We start from the raw sequence: 18,335 nt of genomic DNA on the forward strand, positions 1-18,335 counted from the left end.
TTTCTGATTACTTTGAAAATACAGAAAATATCTGTAATGTAGCCAGGAAAACATGAAATAGCCATGACTCCCTTTGCAGGAAAATCTTATGTTTGATTCCTTAGGCCCTTTCGTATGCATTGGTTACTTGTACATTGAAAAGAGCTTTGGAAAGGCATTTTAACCCTCTGTTACCCTGTGGCAACCTATTCAAAATTACATGCGTGTTCATGCCAGGATTGCACTCATATAATAAGAGGTGCCTTTGGACATGCCAGGGGTGAAGTTGCATAGAGAGGATGCGAGGCTGTCACGTCTTGGTGTATGTTTGATTGCTGCTTGTGCAGAGTTGTGATGTGCATTCTATTGTGGTTTCAGTAGGAAAACTCAGTTTGGTTTCAGTAGCAAGCTAAGGGAAACCTGCATTACTTAACTGTACAACGAGAACTGCATAGTTCTTGTGCAGGAATTAGCAAGTATATTTGAAGTGTAGCAATTGTATAGTCAAGTGGATTGAGCACTTGACAGGAGTCTGAGAATAATACGTCTTTCTTCAGCCTAAACATTGAGTCATTGTGTGATGTTTGGCAAATTTCTTCATCTCTCTCTGGCTGTTTCCCCCACAGGAAATAGAGGACTCAGCTTTAGAATGAGATCTGTAAGAGCTGATGTAGTAAATAATGGGTACAATGATACAGTTCTCTGCAAAAGCTTGGATAATCACCTTCAGCAGTGGCAGTAGCTTGAATTTGTTTTCTTAATTGAGCAGAGGTTTGACATACTCAATTTGTGTTTCAGTTGGGCAAATTGATCCTTGATGGACTGGTGCAGAAGTTTTAACAATTTCTTTACTAGTAAACAGAATTCTTATTTTAATGAGAATAAAGATCTTTATAATTTGAACCCAGTTGCCAACAGGGGGTTGCAAATTGTTAATGCAGGGTTAAACTAATTTACAAATGAGGAAGAGCTTGCATTTTAAGTATCTTTTACATTGTTACAGAAATACCAGAGTTGCGTTCTTCCTAAGATAACATTTACATACTATTTTGAAACAGGATGTTAGCTGATGCTGAAAAAATCATGAAACTGTCTAGATGAAGAGGGACAGGAAATCCAATCAACTTCTTTGGTGCTTGCGTCACATCCTAGTACCAAATGATCAGTGGTTGTCCTCCTCACCTCTGGTCTGAGCAGATTTGGGATTCTGCAGTGATGTCGCATGTGTGCCAGTGACTTTGCTGCTATCTTGGTCTGCACAGCAGTTACTGTGTTTCAGGGTGGCAGTCTCCGAGCTAATGGCAAAAGAAATATGCATTGGTATTGATTAAACAAAACAGAGGTTGAAAACTATGCTAAATGGTGCCTGCTAGCTTTTCGGTATTGTTGGTTTTAGTATTTTCTGCATGTGCCCAGATACCCACTACAGCAGTATATAAAGCCATAATATTCATCTTCTCACCTATGCAGGACATCATAGCTTAAAAAATGTAAGGGTGACCAGTGTTTCCTGAGGAACAGACCTGCAATTAGTTGATCTGAGCGTTGATTACACAAGACAACAATCAACCAACCTTCCTGTGTCTGCTGGAAAAGCTTATACTATAAAGGCTCAGCAAATGCTGGTTTGTTCTAGATGTGTCCTTTTTGCTCTCTGCCACATGCTCAGATAAAAAGCTTTAGAACATACCTGAATAGGGCTTTTAGAAATTCTTCTGTTGTAGGAAAATACACTTTTTTAGAGCATTCTTCTTTCCTCCACTCTCTGACTCTCATTCTTTTCTTTTTTTCCTCTGGATGTATCCCTGTGGCAAGAAAATCTCTTCAGCTTGAATTCTTTTTTCTTTGCTGTCCTTTCCAGTTAATTTTAAATTCATTTATGTATGTTCTATGTCTCTGCTTGTTCTCTCAGGAGATGTCAGACAATAACCTCCTACACTGTAGATCAGGGGTTTTCTGAAAGTGCACATGGGGTAAATTGACCAAGACGAGAACTGACTAATGCTAATTAATTCATAAATGTTGTATTATACAATTATACATATTGTTTAAAGAGTAGAAGGACCTCATAATAACAGAGCTCCAGATTGTTAATATTCTCTCAACAGCGGTTCCTAATGAGTTAGAATAGGTTTGACCAGTTCTACTGTCATGCAGTGCTCACATACCAGGGCTTTAAAAGGTCACAGCTAGTGGGATCTAAAAAGCCACTTGTGGTTTTGCTAACATGAGTTCCTTAACAATTGATTCAAATTCATAAAAAAATAAAAAATTGAGAAGGCAGTACCATATGCTGGTATTATAGCTGTTATTTACTGTTGCTTTGGTCAGAGGCTTTGCTCTACAAAAATTTGTTCAATGTGAAAACATCTTCATGGATTATAAAACAGGACTGTCACTAAACACTTGATTACATCTTATTACTATTCCGTGATTCTTTGGGCAAAAGTGGATTATCTCTGACTGCTCTGCAGACTGAAGCATCTAGGGATGGCTGTAATCTCGTTTTTTGCTGCGTGTATCCCTGGAGCACTCATCGCCAGCTGGAGAGAGACAAAAGGTGATGCTCCCACCAAGATCACACTGTTCCTCTCCTTTCCTCTTCTGTCTAGTGAGCTGATGAAAAGACTTGCTACACAAGCACAGGCTACCTGTGAGTATTCCCACAATCCAGGAATTAGCCGGCCTGATCAGACAACTATTCGATCTCTTACTACTTCTGTCTAACACAAACGTGTCACCACGTAGGAGAGAAGCTGACAGGTAAAATGCTTTCCCATAGGCAATGCAGCTTTTTAAACCAGTGGTGCACAATAAGCTTAAAAGCACAGACACAGTGATACATATTTATGGTATCGGGGGTTCCCTAACATTAAATTAGGCAATTCAGCTTCTTTGCAAGTCTATGCAGTTGCTTTCAGTCATCTCTTGAGGACATTTCTTAAATTCTTTGGTTGCCCTGCAGCCCTCTGCTTTGGTGAGGGACATGCAGCAGTCACAGCAGTCCGAACTGAAGGCACAACTTGGAATTACAGAACAGTGTTATGGAAAATCTTGGTTATTTCTAAGCTTGATTTGGCAAAGCATTCATGAAGGTGCTGAGGTATTAACATCTTTGCCCTAAGCTATTTGAAAAACAGGATTTGCAAAAAAGGTGCTGACAGTTTACTTCCAGGACACAAAAAGAGTTTTGTGGAATAATGCTCTGTAAGCTGCTCTCTTTAACCTACTATTTTACCAGGCCATGTGTTTGCCAAGTTAAAAGGAGAGCCACATGGCACAAGAGATGGCAGTATGAAAAGTGTTGTTAAAAAATGGATGATTGGAAATCTTTTCCACAACCCAAATTGGGTTGGATTTCCTTGTTTTTTTTTAAAACAATGGCAGTAACCTCTGAGATACAACCCATTTTATCTGCTAAGTAAAGTTGAAGTACGTTTGGACAAACCGGCATTTTGAAAATATAGAATATTTCTATTTCAGAACTGGGATACAGTGTGGGATGGGAGTGTCTGAAGTGTGCCACAGGTAACGTTTCCTGAGCATTTTGTTTGCCCTGGAACTACATTTTTAAACGGTTAATAGTTCAGAAGACATTCTGACACAGGATGTGGCTTCACTGGAGTCACTATAGCTATGGTGTGCCTAGAAAAATATTACCAAAACCACTGTATAGATTGTCTATTTTACATCTCTGGCTCAAGATGGGAAGAACTGAGATAAGAAACCCAGTAGTGAGAGACTCATGCAGAGTGAGTGAGCGGCAGCGTGGTTCTGAGTTACCGCCTGGGCCAAACCGTGACAGTAGGACATAGGTGGCAACACAAGAGCCTGCATCATGGTGCAGGTGGCAAGCACTGGCAGCTGATCCAGCTCCTTAGTCAGGAGTCATAACCTCTGCTGAACTCAGTGCTCTGATAATCATATTTCTTCTAGTAGCCCTGCCGAGAGCTGGTGAGAAAGCACTGACCCCTTTGTGAACCTCACAGGCTCCATATGCCAAGGCCTGAATTGCCATTCAGATGCCAGTGAGGTCAGAAAGCTGGGCAAGGATGTTGTGCAAAGCGTTCTCTGGAAAATACACCAGCTTTCACCTCCTTCTGTCACTTTAGCCCTGGCTTGTGGAGATGCTTATGATCAGGGCAGGGATTCCGTGTGAGCATTGGAAGTGAGACTGGGCCTACCTAAATCTCTGTTGATGTGCTCTCACTTGATGTGCTCTCATTAAAATTGATAGCAAAGGATTTCCATTCTCTTCTGTGTCTCCTGCTTTGTACAACCACGCATCCGGCAGCTCTGAACTACATGCTACTTTTCCAGCCCCCCACCTTCCCTGCTAGCCTGTTCCTCTCTTTAAAGTCTTTTAAGCCATACTTAGCTTTTTGATGTGTTACCTCATGCATGCAGAAAAGCACACACACTCTTAGTGAAAATTCTCTGTGTTAGTCTTCTGTTCTTTCCTACTTTCTGTGCTGTGAACAGATTAACACACAGAGCATTTTAAGGTTATGTTGATTAGAATAGCCACTAGCCCAAAGAAATGCTAAGTAGACAGGCAGAGTTTTGTGGGTTAATATATGAATTTATTGCAGGCTAAAAAGGCTCTGCAACAAGGGCCTACTCCTTCATTGACTTTTTGTCGTATTTGCTTGTTAGGGTTTTTTCGTGCATATGTTGTCATCTTGAGCAGGTCATGCTTCATGCAGATGAATACTTTGAACATGTGTACAATTAATGCAAACATGTAAATGTGTCTTGTAAAGTGCAAGTTTGCAAGACAGTTACCAAAACCTCTTGATTTGAAACACACTGTAGGCAGGACAATGGGCTGAAAATGTGATTTTACAATCCTGGGGAGGAAGCCTTTGCTTAGGAGCAGATTATAATTAAGGAAAACAGTTGTATTCCTTGTCAGTATTTGCTCTGTAGATGATGTATCTTGTCACTTATGTCTGTCTCTTGCTTTTGTGCTGCAGAGGCTGTGCCTTCTCAGGTTATTTTGTATGATCACAAGTTAGACTTTGAAGTTCTTTTAAATCTAGTTTAATATGTCATTGCTCCATGTTACGAACCTTGTGTGTTAAATGTGGAGTTTGTCAAAAGTGAAACTGAAAGACTGAAACACTTTTGTCTTTTCTTTTTCAGGATAATAAAGTTTTGAACAGTGCCTCGCCAAGAAGTGTGATGAGAAATGGCTTTAGGAAACAATACCCAGAGAAGCTATTCCATCATCCCCTGCTTCATCTTTGTTGAGGTGAGTGCAATGTTCAGTTGCTAAGCCTACATAGAAGGCAGCTCTGCCCTGCAGGAAATAAGTCATTTATTGGCCATTTTGTTTGTAAGGAAGCATGCTTTCTTACTTGATAACATGAATATCCATCTTCATACTTAGTGCCATCAAGTCCCACCATGTGAGTTAGCCAGATCTTAGGTACAAGCACACAAGAACGTGTGGATGCTGTGTTTTCGAGGCTCGGCTTGACTCAATTTGCCAGCTAGCCCTGATGTACTTGGTAGAAAATCAGCAGTACCTGCAGGTGTAAGTCAGTAGCAGGTGATTGCTCATCTTCCCATTTTTGCTCAGACCTATTTCTATCTTGTTGCTGCACAAGGGCTAGACCTTGTTTAAGAAAATGTCTGATCTCATAGTCTAATGATTCGTAGGCTGAGGAAGCAAGACTTGGCTCTGGTTTCAGTTCAGATGGAAAATAAAATTTACATGAGGCATACCTATCTTTTGAGAGTGATGAAGGAGCTTGGCTAGCACAAGGGCTGTGAACTGAGTAGCAGTGAGTTACAGGAGTGGTTGTTCCCACAATAGACTATGGCTCCACATCTTTGTTAAGGGTAGTTGTTCGTTTGGGTTATTTTAATTGGCTTACTATTTTACTCTGTACAAATTGCTTTTTTGTGGTGTTTCTTTTACTCAGTGTAACACTGCTATTCTGAGTAAATCTTTATCCAAATAAAACATTATCCAAATCAGAGATTGTTCAACTTGTGCTTGTAAGGCTGAGAAGGTTTTCCAGGCAAGGGGGTAGCTCTGGATTTCCAAGAAGGGTGAAAGTTTCCATCAGATTCACAAGGTGAAAAGAAGATCACTGTCTTTGACTGACTGTCTTCCGAGTCACTTGCCTGGTGTACCTTGGGTCCAGTTCTCACTCTTTGGCCCAAATTATGAGGTGAATTGTGCTCTTCCACAAGAGGAGCACTAAGAACAGTCAGAATGATGGGTTGTGTAAGACCAATTTCCACTGAAATCTTGGGAAGGTTGGAGTGTGCTGCAGCACCAGGTGTAGTGGGCACTCTGTATGCTTGCTTTCCAGAGCTCCTGAGCACTGACCTTTCCTCAGGAACCGGCAAAAGCATGCAGTGGTACCCAGGACCTCTTTAACCCTTACTCATCTGGAGCCCGCTCCTCATAGCATCTGCTTCAGCCACAGGATACAGTTCCCTTATCTGCACTCGCTACTTTTTGTACCACCAGCTTAGCCCCCACAACACAGTCAGATGATCTCTGGGCACTTAGTCTAATATAAGCAGTAGTTTTCCTTTTGACTTGGGTGGCCCTTCCTTGCAGGAGGAATCTGACTGCTTGGAAGATGAGGACAGAGGAAAAGCATAATAAAAGCACAAGTAAAGCCTGGCATAGGGCCTTCCCAGCAGCAGCTATGGCAGAAACCAGTGTGGGAATATGTCAGAGCCTTGTAGCGCTTCACAGGGATTTGTCACTGATATAATGTCCAGCTTCCTGGGGAATCTGTCTCTGCTCCCTGGGGAAACTGAAGGGCTGTTCTGACTGAGACAACAGGTCACTACTTTATCCCATTAGCTAGAGAAAGGAAGGTTAAAGATGGGGAAAAACCAGCAATAAGCTCAGGAGAAACCAAACAAACACCATCAAGAATGAGTTGTCTCAAATTTATTGCAAGCAAAGGACCAAAACAAGATTTTTAGTCCTCTAAAAGTATGAATGATGAGCCTGTTTGGCAGGCTACAACAGAGTTATAAATTGTCCTTCCTGTAGACAAGAGTAACATGAATGAAAGAATAAATCTTTTTACAGGTGGAAAAGAAAAAAATTTTTACCCCTAAGTGTACTTTCCTTCTCTTTGCTGATTAAGACACAATTTTAAATTAAAAATCAGTCAAAACCAGGGAGATAGTGTCTGAAGAGATGTTCTCTCTGCTACATTTAATGAAAACTTCTATTTCTTCCTCTCTTTGTCCACAGTATAGATTTTTATGGGAATACTACAAATTCATAGGCTTATGTCAAGCACTGTAGCATTAAACAACAGGAAATCTCATTTTCTGCTGTGAATGAAGAGATGATTGATAGTAGCTATTCAGTCTGAAAAGTCCCTGTAAATCTTAAGGCATGCTGAGGGTGTTTTTCTTTTCATACTGACATGCTTCTGAGACTGAAGGAAGTGCTTTATTTATGAGCTACTCCAGACACCAAGCCCTGTGCTGAAATGCCTTGGTTAGGATGGTCCCTATATTTGTAGCTTTGAGGCAACCTTGAGAATTGATTATCTGTGTGACACTTTGCTGCAGTTGCTAAAGGTACATGCGGAACAGCTAAAAATAATGTTGCCTGCTTTCCTGACAACATTTTTCCATGTGAAAACAATATAGCAGCAGACACGTTAGCTGATCATGAATAGGAAAAGAGATGGTCAGTAAATATTATCATGGGCCTGTTCCCCAGAATGTTCTGCCTCCCCCAAAGTCTTACATGGAAAGTATGTCCTGCGATTAAAAATTCTGAGGTATTTGCTCATAAGGAAAAACTCTGAGCATTGATTGTCCTGTTAGCTGCACTACCAGTAGACACCTGCTAGCTGCCCAGTATGCAGTATGCATTCAAGGAAGTTGTGATGGCAGTGGTGGAGATGATGTGTCACAAACAGTTTGGACATTTTAAATACCATTATGTTTCAGTTTGTAAAAATGTGACATTTATAATTTCGGCAGTTATTCGCAGTTCTGGTTTTTTTCCATTTCATATTCCTTGCACTGAACTAACTTGTAGTAGACAGTTATGAAAACTGACCTGAAGATGAATGGCTCATTATGAAAACTGGAATCCTGTGCTTGACTCTACAAATTCCTTTTTATGTTCAAAATACGAACTCTGTAATAATACAGAGAGATAATGTGATGTCTAATCTGCAGTGACAGAAATGTTAAATCGCCATTTTTGGTCCCTAATTAGAAACACAATGTCATATTATGAGTAGATCTAAGGGCTAAATAGGGACTCATTAATTTTTAGCCACTTATCAAATCTCAGTCCCAAACAACATACGCTGCTTTCTAGAGGATTCTTTATTGAACTGTAAGAGATATTATTACAGTCTGGCGTTTGTCACCAAATGTTTATGAAGATTTGGTATATTACATTTTGTTCAACACATAAGCAATTAATCAGAATGTACAGGACACTAATATTTTTCTTTTCCTTGCCCCTCTTAGCAGCACTGCTGGCAGCCAGCATCAGTGAAAGGAGCCTTCAAGAGGCTCTTGCCCAGCCTTGGTTTACATGTAAGAGGTTGCCACAAGACAAGACCACTTTTGTTCCTCATTCAGCTGACATGTACCACTGCTTTGGGCAGTGTACGGATCACTGAGTACCTGGTATGACTACTGATGCTGTTAGGTGCTGACAGTCGTTAAATAGAAGAGCAAAGAGAGGATGCCCTACTCCTTGCTCCCTCCAGTATCTTCCAGAGTCCTTTGGAGTCAGTGATAGACCAAGAGCATGCAGCAAAGGCTGTAAAGCCCCTACCTGTTGGTATGCCCTGGGTCTATCCCAGCAAATGCAAATATTGCGCAGCAGCCTGTACGAGGATTTCTTGATGGCCAGGACTGATCACTAAAGTGATCTTATGGATTGTAGGTAAGCATGAGAGAAAGTAGGAGAAGCAGCATCTGGGATGATAGGAAAAAAAATTCTCACATATTCTTCCTTTTTGACATACTTTTGACTTTTGCTGGCATTTGTTGCCCAAAGTCTTTTTGGAGTGTCTCCTCCCTCCTTCACCTGCAGGGACATACCTGGCAGAGTGCTGTCAGAAACACCTTTAATGATGCTTCAACACAGCTGTCTCATTATTTTGCAACCCCACCTCACAAGGTTTTATTCAAGGAGTATTATGTTACATCCTTCCAGGTAACATACTGCTTGAAGCTAGGAAAAGTAAAATCACAACTGGTGGAGGTGTATTTTGTAAAATGTGGCCCAGTTTTCTGCAGGGAGGGAATAAATTGTCAGAACGACTAAGATCTAGTCAATGTCAGATGTAGAACTGGGAGAAGTGCAATGCCTGGCAAATCCCAGTTCTCTTCCTAGGTGACTGGTGAGCTACCCTGAGGGCTTGATCTGGCATTCTAGGACAAAACTCATGCTGGGGGTGGATAGGAGAGCTGAATACAGCCTGGCTTTGAATTTATTGGGTCAGAGTGATTATACTTGTTTTTTCAGCAGATTTGATGCTTATCATTAGTGACAGAAAGCATAATGCAATGTGATAATTGCATTTTCTAATAGATGTTGGAAGAATAGTTGCATAGTATGAGTGAACAGCATCCCCACAACTTATGTGACTTCAGGGGGAAGGCATGCGAGCAGCTTTTAAGCTTTGGTGTCTGATTGAGTGGTGGTTTTTAACGAAGCAATAAGCAAGCAACACTTCCTCTTTTTCCTGCAAAGACAACCCTCTCATCTTTTCTGAGTCAACAGCAGTTACGATTATGACGAGTCCCTAGATAATGAAAAGAGAAATTTATTCTTGAATTTCTGCTGATGTGGCGGTTTCTACTTCCTTTTTCCTCCTCCTCCCTCTGCAAGTATCTGGCTCAAGTTGTTTCAGAGTGTGAGTTATCTGAGGATTTATTTTCAAATACAGTTACTTCTAAAGGAGTCAGGCACATCTGAGGTGTGTCTTTGCCCATGAAAATACTGCAATTTTCTGGTACCAGATTTAATTAAATTGTCTTAAACTGATCAAAGAGTTACAGAATACCAAGTGACTTTAATATGACTGATGTATGTGCCACATTGTGCTTTATTGTGGAGTATTGTAATCCTGACACTGACAAGATAGTAGAGGCAGACTCAAACAAGCAACACCATTAAAACTTAAAACATTAGACACCTTTCAAATTTTGTAATCTGAAGATCCTATTTTCTCACATTAAATTCATTATTCTGCCCCCAGGAAAGCTTTTGCAGGCAGAGTGGAAACTGTCTTCTTGACAACTCGATATATAGTGCATTGCAAAGGAATGAAGATTTTGTAAGAGAAATCTCTTCTCCCCCTCGCTCCTGAATAAAAGGAAAAGTGATGCAAAATAAAAAGCTCTAGTCTTACCTCTATTCTGATGCTAACTTTGATTTGGACTATAGGTATGTTACAGTCTCATAGGATCTCTGTTTCTACACTCAGTGGGGTAAATTTTCCTTCATTTTTGTGATTTTAGTTTTGGACAGATTGAATCATACTCAAATATCCATTCAAACATAATTAAAAAAAAAAAAAGTGTCAACTTACAGAAGCACAGAAGGAAAGCTTTCTTCTTTCTCTGCCTGCTTGCATTTTCCTGCCAGTATTTCACGTAGTCAAGCCAACAGCTGAACTATTCTTTAGCAGGAGAATTTCTGCAATACTGAAATATTTGTCTAAGTGAGACAAGTGCCTCTTGAACTCCTGTTTGTCATCAGCACCACAGCAGTCACGATGTATGTGTCACTTCTTACATTTACTTTTTTGTTTAGGCGTTCTGAAAACAAAAAAATTTTGTACATTTGGGTGTACTGGCTGGTGCCCTCTAATTTTGAGCAGTGATCGGGGAGTGTGAAATGTCAGTTTTCTGTGTGCTGTGGTCCTCAAAGCCACATTTCTAAGAAGCATTGAAAACATTGGGAGTGACTTTCTATTTGTGTTTCTTTAAAAAATAAAAAGTCATTTCTCTCATAAGAAAAGCTTGATGATTGCATTAGAGCTTTAATGCTATGATTAAAATATGAACATGGGATCAATGTTTTGGATATTCAAAATATAGGTTTTAATTTTGGCAAGGTAATGTCTGGTGCTCCTAGAAAATGAAAAAAAAAAAAAAAAAAAGAAAAATCAGGGCAGATTTTAGTATAAACATAAACTAAAAAGGCATCCCAAGTTGAACTAACTTGTAAATAGTTGCAGTGATCAATGACTCTTTTTTGCAGCAGTATCCAGTACCCACTGTATGAGACTTTTTGATTGTGTTTCCTGCAGAGGCAGAAAAGAAGGGTTTTCCAGTGGCTCGTGTGTGCCAGCTCAATCCTTTCCCTTGCTATGGGTGTCTTGCACACAGCTATTTAAAGCTCTGTGACTTATTTCTCCATCTGCACCATGCAAGCAGTAGTGCTGTGCCACTCAACTGGGATGCCATGAGGACAAAATGCCCTGAGGGACATGTTATGCGCTGGTGTTGTATAAACTGCCTGTCATTAGATCTTCTAGTTAGACTGACTGTTTGAATTGATGGTGACAGATGCTGTGCAAATTCAGAGGAGCTTGTTTTGTAGCAGGGTGATGCTTGTACATAATCCCCATGCTTCAGTCCCTTCTGTTTCTTGGGATTCATTGTTTCTTATTTTATTCACACAGCATATGTATCTGTTTGTTGCTCTTTCTAAACGTCTCTTTATGTTCCCCATTTGACAGACATTCCTTATTGTTTTCTTTGCCTCTCTACCACAGTACCTCTTTATTCCACATGACTGTATAACTCCACATTGTAAAATTGGCTTAATCTCAGTGAATAGGTAACTCCTGAATGTTGGATTAGTTTTGTGGAATTGCTAGGTAGCTTTTGTATTACCTAACTATAAACTAAAACTTAATTTTTTGAAATTATAATCCTTCTAGGTGCTTCACAATTAGGTGAAGAGCACTGAAAACTCGTGGCCAAAATGGGCAATCCTTAGTATTTTAAGGACATCTTAAAATTAGCATCAAGGGACTGCCCAGGAGGGATTAGCTGCTTTACTGCATATTTCTTTAAAACATAAATGAAAGAAGGGTTGTATTGCTGCTTGCAGACATGTGAAGCCTGTTTTATTTACTCCCTCTTTATCCTGAAAATTTCCCATCACAAATAATCCTTTTGACAGCCTGAATAACATTTTAGGATTTGTACCAATGAATTTGGTGCAGTTTTCAAGGAATAGATTAAAGGTATTGTCTTTATGACTAATAAAAAAATGCATTTGGTAGTAGAAAAAAATTTCATGAACATACTGCTTTATCTGCTTCACTGTGCCCTGAAACTATTCAACACTGTTGAGAACTACTGCAATTTATATAATATGTTAGTCTGTATAACCCGGTTTGTAAGAGAAGGAATTGTGGGTTTTTTTAATTACGTAGCAGTTAAGGAGATTGAATTTCCTTTGTTTGAAATGCATTTTGCTGATTTGTAAGTTTAAAAAGTCCATAGCTTTAGTAGATTACTGTTAGAAAAAACACTAATGAGACTTGATTGCATAGAGGTTTTAAGAAAATTGGTTATAAAACCATATGCCATTCATGCAAGTTGTATGTATTATACATGCAGAACCCTACAAGCCATGTTTGAAGCCTTCAGAGGTGGAAGGTATCTCCATCTGGGCTATGAATGACTGGGCAACTTAAATTAGACTTAAAATAGACAGCAATGTGAAAATACATATGACACAATATGCAACACAGGCATCGACCTCCCAATCTGAATAGAGTGATATTATCAGTGAACGTTACTGCTGACTTCTTCCCTCCTTTCTTTTCATAGGTATTCTTAGATTTTAATGTTTCTTGCAGATTGTTGTAGAGTATTGATGTGTTACTTTTGGGGGTTTTGTTTGCATATTTCAAAGACCTGAGCATTTTTCTTACTTTCTCTCCCAAGCACACAATGTTGACCTGTTTATTTGCTCAGAAAATTTGGAGATCATTGCAGGTTTAGTGCAATATCATATTACTGATTCCTTTGTAACACAATTGCACCATTTCCTCTGGTGTGCATCTGTGAACATACATATTTTTCTTTGGTCTGCAGAAATATCCCTGCATTTATTTAGCATTATACTTTATTTGGATAACTTACATGAAGTTTTAAAAAAGATGGAAAGAAATTAATAGGGACTCAAAAATCCATACTAAGTAACCCTACATCAAGCCTTCCCTGAATTGATCAGTATGAAAGATCTGAGAAACATCAGAGGAAGGCAAGATGCTTTAAGCATATTTTGCAATATCAAACCCATTCAAACTTTTTGACAATGTTTTCAACATCAGGAGAATTTTCAGAAGTGGAATAGGTCTCTTTAAGCATCATATCCAATTTCATCAGGCATGCAAAGGACTTGATTTCTGGCTGCTGTCCAGCCACTCCAGGCATTGAAAGGAGGGGTTTGTTTTAGCAGTGTTAAAAGAGTGAAGTCATCAAGATCAGTCTTACAGCAAAGAGATTTGTAGAAGCGATTTGAAAGAATATTGGCATTTTCTAGTCTCTAGAAACACCAGCAGATTTTAAAGACCAGCTTTAGGAATCTTCCAGGTCTTCTGCTTCCTTTACAAACCTAAGGTATTGCACTAACCTGGAACTTCCCCAAGGTGCTGACAGAACATTTTGGTGCCTTTATGTAGGAAGCAAATAGCTTCTAAATTGTCATTATCTTCTCCCTCCGAAGTGCAAATCGATAATCCAGTTACCAGCACCTGAGTGACACAAAATAAATAAAGCTATTATGAATGCAGCAGAACATGGCAACAAATACAACAAAATACAGCTTTATGGAGAAATCACACTGTATGTTTCCCTATTTCTAACTCACTTGGCTGGCATACCTCAAGCTTCATTATTTGTTTTGTGACTTCTGGGGCAGTCTGAAGGGAGGCCTGCTACTTCCCCTCAATCTATCCCCATATCCCAGCATTTTGGCAGTAAAGGTTTCTTCTCTGATATAGTATTTCCTTTAGTCATGCTGCACTTCAGAGGTGTATTTTAGCAGGAATTTCTATGAGGTATTGGATGAAGCACAGGCAGTTCTCAGATCATATTCCTGAAGTCAGATTGTAGACTCTCTCACACAGGTGTGAACTCGATGGGGCTGTTGAAGAGACTATATGAAAATTGATCATCTGCAGATGTTTTTGCAGGAATTACGTGAGAGAGCGGTTTTGTTGGGAATTGATGTTTTGAAAGTTGTTACATCTTGTGCACATGATGGTAAATGCACTCTGAAGTCTTAACACACATAAAATCGTTACTTGCAATGGTGATTGCTTACAACAGTGATTAGAGATTGACCCTCAGTTTTAGAGTTCATGAGTCTTCACAGATTATTTTTCAGCCTGGTGCCATGTTTTTTTTCTTAACTAATTAAAAACTGCTATCGTAATTAAAAAAAAAAAAAAAAATTGGGCTTTGTAGGATTTAGGATATCTGTATAAATACACAATGATAAATTGTAGTAACTCCTGGAACACTCCAGTTTTAAGTTAAAGAGTCAAAAGTGAAGATGCATCTTCATGTTGAAACAGAGTAATTTAATGGTCAAGATTTTTATTGCAGATAGATTTTTTGAAATGGTTGTTAGATGAATGATTAATCAATATTTTACAAAGCACATAGTCAATTCTTACAGAGTTGTTACACAGTTCAAGAAACCAAAAGGTTGTTCATAATGGTCGGTAACTCTTACTTTTGGGTTATGTGTTTATAGTACCCACTGTGATTAAGATCTGCATCACACTAGACATAGCTAAAGTTCCATGGCTTGCTGTGCTCTCTAGTAGCCTTGCAGCAAAGCCTCTGCATGTTTGCAGAGGGCGAGTGCAAAGAGCCAGGCTGTTTTGTCCAAAAGCTTTAAACGTACTCCCAAACTCTGCTATACATTTCTCCTGTCATTTCCTTAACGACTCGACACATGAGCAGAATCCATGTAATAGGACATGTGGGGGATAGGCTTTTAGGAGTTTAAAATAGGTTTGGATCATTTATTAATTTTTCATAATTCTACACCATTCTTTTTATGATTCTACAGTAATTATTGATGGGGTCTAACATAGGCTGCAATAAGATTAAAGCAGCTTGTAAATAATGATGGAGTTATTACTGAAGTTACTGTTTTGTCACGACATCAGTAGAGTAAATTCCATAATTTAAAGCATAGCTACATTTGGTCATGTAATGGCTGATGGCTGTATTATCCCTATATTTCCTTCTCCCAGGTATTAAATGCTGCATGTGTCTCCTAAAAATCAATAATCCATTTTTCATCGTGACTTAATAGCTTATTTCTGGAGTGTAGACTTTGCATATCTGGTAGGAGCTCTGATAATAATTATTATACATCAATACTTCTTATACTCTTTATTAAAACACAGGAATTTACTGTGTGATTATTTTATGCAGATGTACATTATTAAATTGAGACCAGCTTTATTTAAACTGTGTATAACAGTGTACTTGATTTTTCAAGAATCACTGTGAGTTTTGCATTCTTCATGGGGAGAATGAGGTTTGGTCTTTAAATCTTCTCTCAAAATAGTTAGTGATGTGATTCATAGTGGAGCTATTGATCAAATTGCCATTTGATTTATTGTAATCTCTAATCAATACTGCATTTTTTATTAAATTCTAGCAAAAAAAATTGTGTAAATGTACCTCAGTAATGTAATCTAGTATCCTATTAGTGCCTTACTTCTAGTTACAATGGAGTGAATTAACTTTTCAAATAGATTGGATACCAGATTATACTTTTATTAGCTTTATAACTGTCTAAACTTTGACTAGGAGCTAGTTAAGTAAGTAGTCTTCCAGAAGTAGGAATACTCACTGTGCTTCTTTTTCCTAACATCTGCATTCTGAAGTAGTTTCTATTGGACTCATCTCCATGCTATCCACTGTTTAGCTTCTTAAAAAACCCACATGTTCATCTTGCTGTCTCCAGCTAGTGCGCCTGAGTTTAGTAAGACTCTGAAGGAGCTAAAACTGCCCTTTCTGTATCTGGAGACCTGTTAAAAAAGAATCTTGAGGAACATTTGTGATGTTAAATGCAGGTTCAGACAAACTATTCTTGAATTAAACAAAACCTTATCATGACAAACTGCCATAGCAAATAGCAGTGAGTATTCCAGCTTGTTTTGACAGGGCTAACATTTTAAAGAGAATGGTAACTTTTAATGAAAGGGACAAAAGTGAGCACCAGGACCTAGGGATTCTATGAAAGCTTTCGAAACTGAAGTTTTCCCTTCTTCTCTAGCCTGCATTCACAATTATTTAGCAAGGTGATTACAGATTCTGAAAAATGACGTGGTCGTTATTAATTTTTTAATGACTGCCTACGGGTGATAGAGAGTTGTGTGAAAGGATTGGCTCAGATACAACATGACTTGCCAGCAGCAGCTGAGATTCAAAGTGATAAGGTAGTTGTTTCTTTTAAAAGCTTCCTGTTCAGTTGGGAAAATGTTGGAGGCAAATAAAATGGACTTCATAATGCTTTATACATATTAATAAGACTGTGTCCATTTAGGTAAAGTAAAATGTCTTTGATAGTTTTCCTCTTAATTTAAAACATCTCTCTTTGATTCTTATTATTGGTCTAAGAGTCCTGCAATCTTGATATCAACAGATAGTTTATTTTGGCAGTAACTGCTGCATTCATCAATGTCTAAATGACTGTAAAACTGCCCTACTCTATTAAATAACATTGGTCTGGAAGCGCAGGTGAGTTTTATGAATTTTAATGCATGCAGTTCCATTAACAACAAAGGTTCAGAGCTCAAACTGCCTCCAAAGTTGTCAACTCAGAGTGAAAGCATCTATACCTGGAAGAAATAGGCATCAGAACAAGCATCTAAGAAGATGATAAGGTCACTGTTATTAGAGTAAGACTAGATTTGATTTTCCATCTTCTACAGATGGTTTTGGAGTAATGAATTCTGGAGTGCCTTGATACCAAGGGACTTGCTGACTTTTACTGGAAACAGCAGTCCAGCACAAGGGCATTGGAACACAAAATACATAAATACAGAACGTCATGAAATTTCCATCAGAAAACATTATTTGGAACTGAGTTTTTTAATGCAGTTTTTAATTTGTATTCACTGAAACTCAGGTAAGTAGACCTTGTTGTCCCACTAGCGCACTTAAGAGGCGACTAAAGATCCTGGATTTTACAGATGTACTGTTGTGGCACAGATTGATACAATTTACCATAAATTTATCTAAGTCTGTGCCTGCCAAGGCATTGTCACCTTTAAGACTTCTCTAAGATAGTGAAGACCAACAGGAAGGATAGGGAGCTGCAGTTTGGATTTCTGCTCCTGTTTCTAGAAGAGGGCCCCTTTGCGAGTCTGGAGGATTGATTTCTTGACGTTAACAGTGAAATCAAACTGGGGTGGTAGGCTTGCAGGGTCTGCGGCTTTGACAGATTTTTTGGTCTGAGACAGATCAACTGCTTGAAGATACCAACAAAGAGTCTTTTAGGCCCTTAAGCCAGAGAAAGGTCTGGAAGACAACATTTCACTAGCAGCATGTAGCCTGGAGGCTTTGAAGTTGAAAAATATCTCCCAGTTAAATATTTTTGTGTTTTGAAATTAAATTTCCAGATTTTGCTTTTCAGCATGCTCTGCTCCAGTGGGACTTAGGTCAGGATGTACAGTAGCAACAGCAAGCAGATCTATCTGAACGGTGAGACACCAGTAGCACAAAATCATGTGCTGCATTTCTACTCAGGCACTGTAAAAGAAAGGCAGGACAACATGCCACTGTGCCCTCTGTATGTGTGCTGAGGGGATGGGGTACCTGCAAAACCTGTGTTATTTTCCCTTGTCTGCTTTCCTTACATGAAAATGAAATAGACCGCAAGGCTGATCACATATCCATGCTGACTATCGTCTTGTAACCTTCTCTGCACTTCTCTGTTAATGCTAATTACACTGTGATTTGTTTGTGTAGTGCCACTGGAGATCTTTCTGACTAAAGACATCAAAGTACTCCACAGTTATTAGGAGAATTCTGAGCTGATTGAGGAGAGGAAAAGGGCTGCGTTGTCCCCAGCCCAAACAACCCTTGGACCCAGGAGGATTACATGTTTCGCACATAGAATATAAGGCAGATGCGAACCAGACCAAAAGCCTGTCTTGGCAGTAGGGATCTGAATATCTGTGGTAAGCAGGAGATAGCTTGCAAAAGGTATAAAAAATAGGGTTGTTATGTGGTGTCGATCTCTGACATGGTGTTGGTACTTTTTCTGGTCAGAGGGAATGTCACTGTTTTTACTAGCTTGAGAGATTTTTCTTCCAAGTTTATTACAGTTG

General features: G+C 39.1%; 1 protein-coding gene across 4 annotated transcripts in view; it reads left to right on the forward strand.

The window, feature by feature from the left end:
• The window catches only part of PLPPR1 (phospholipid phosphatase related 1), a 127,702-nt gene that overhangs the window by 56,379 nt on the left and 52,988 nt on the right, over positions 1 to 18,335 (forward strand). For all 4 annotated transcript variants that reach the window (XM_030470438.1, XM_030470439.1, XM_030470441.1 and 1 more), the window contains exon 2: positions 5,125 to 5,233. In XM_030470438.1, the coding sequence (XP_030326298.1) occupies positions 5,171 to 5,233 (63 nt within the window). In that variant the 5' untranslated portion in view covers positions 5,125 to 5,170. The remainder of the gene's footprint in view (positions 1 to 5,124; positions 5,234 to 18,335) is intronic.

This window comes from Strigops habroptila, chromosome Z (assembly GCF_004027225.2).
Source record: "Strigops habroptila isolate Jane chromosome Z, bStrHab1.2.pri, whole genome shotgun sequence".
NCBI lineage: Eukaryota > Metazoa > Chordata > Aves > Psittaciformes > Psittacidae > Strigops > Strigops habroptila.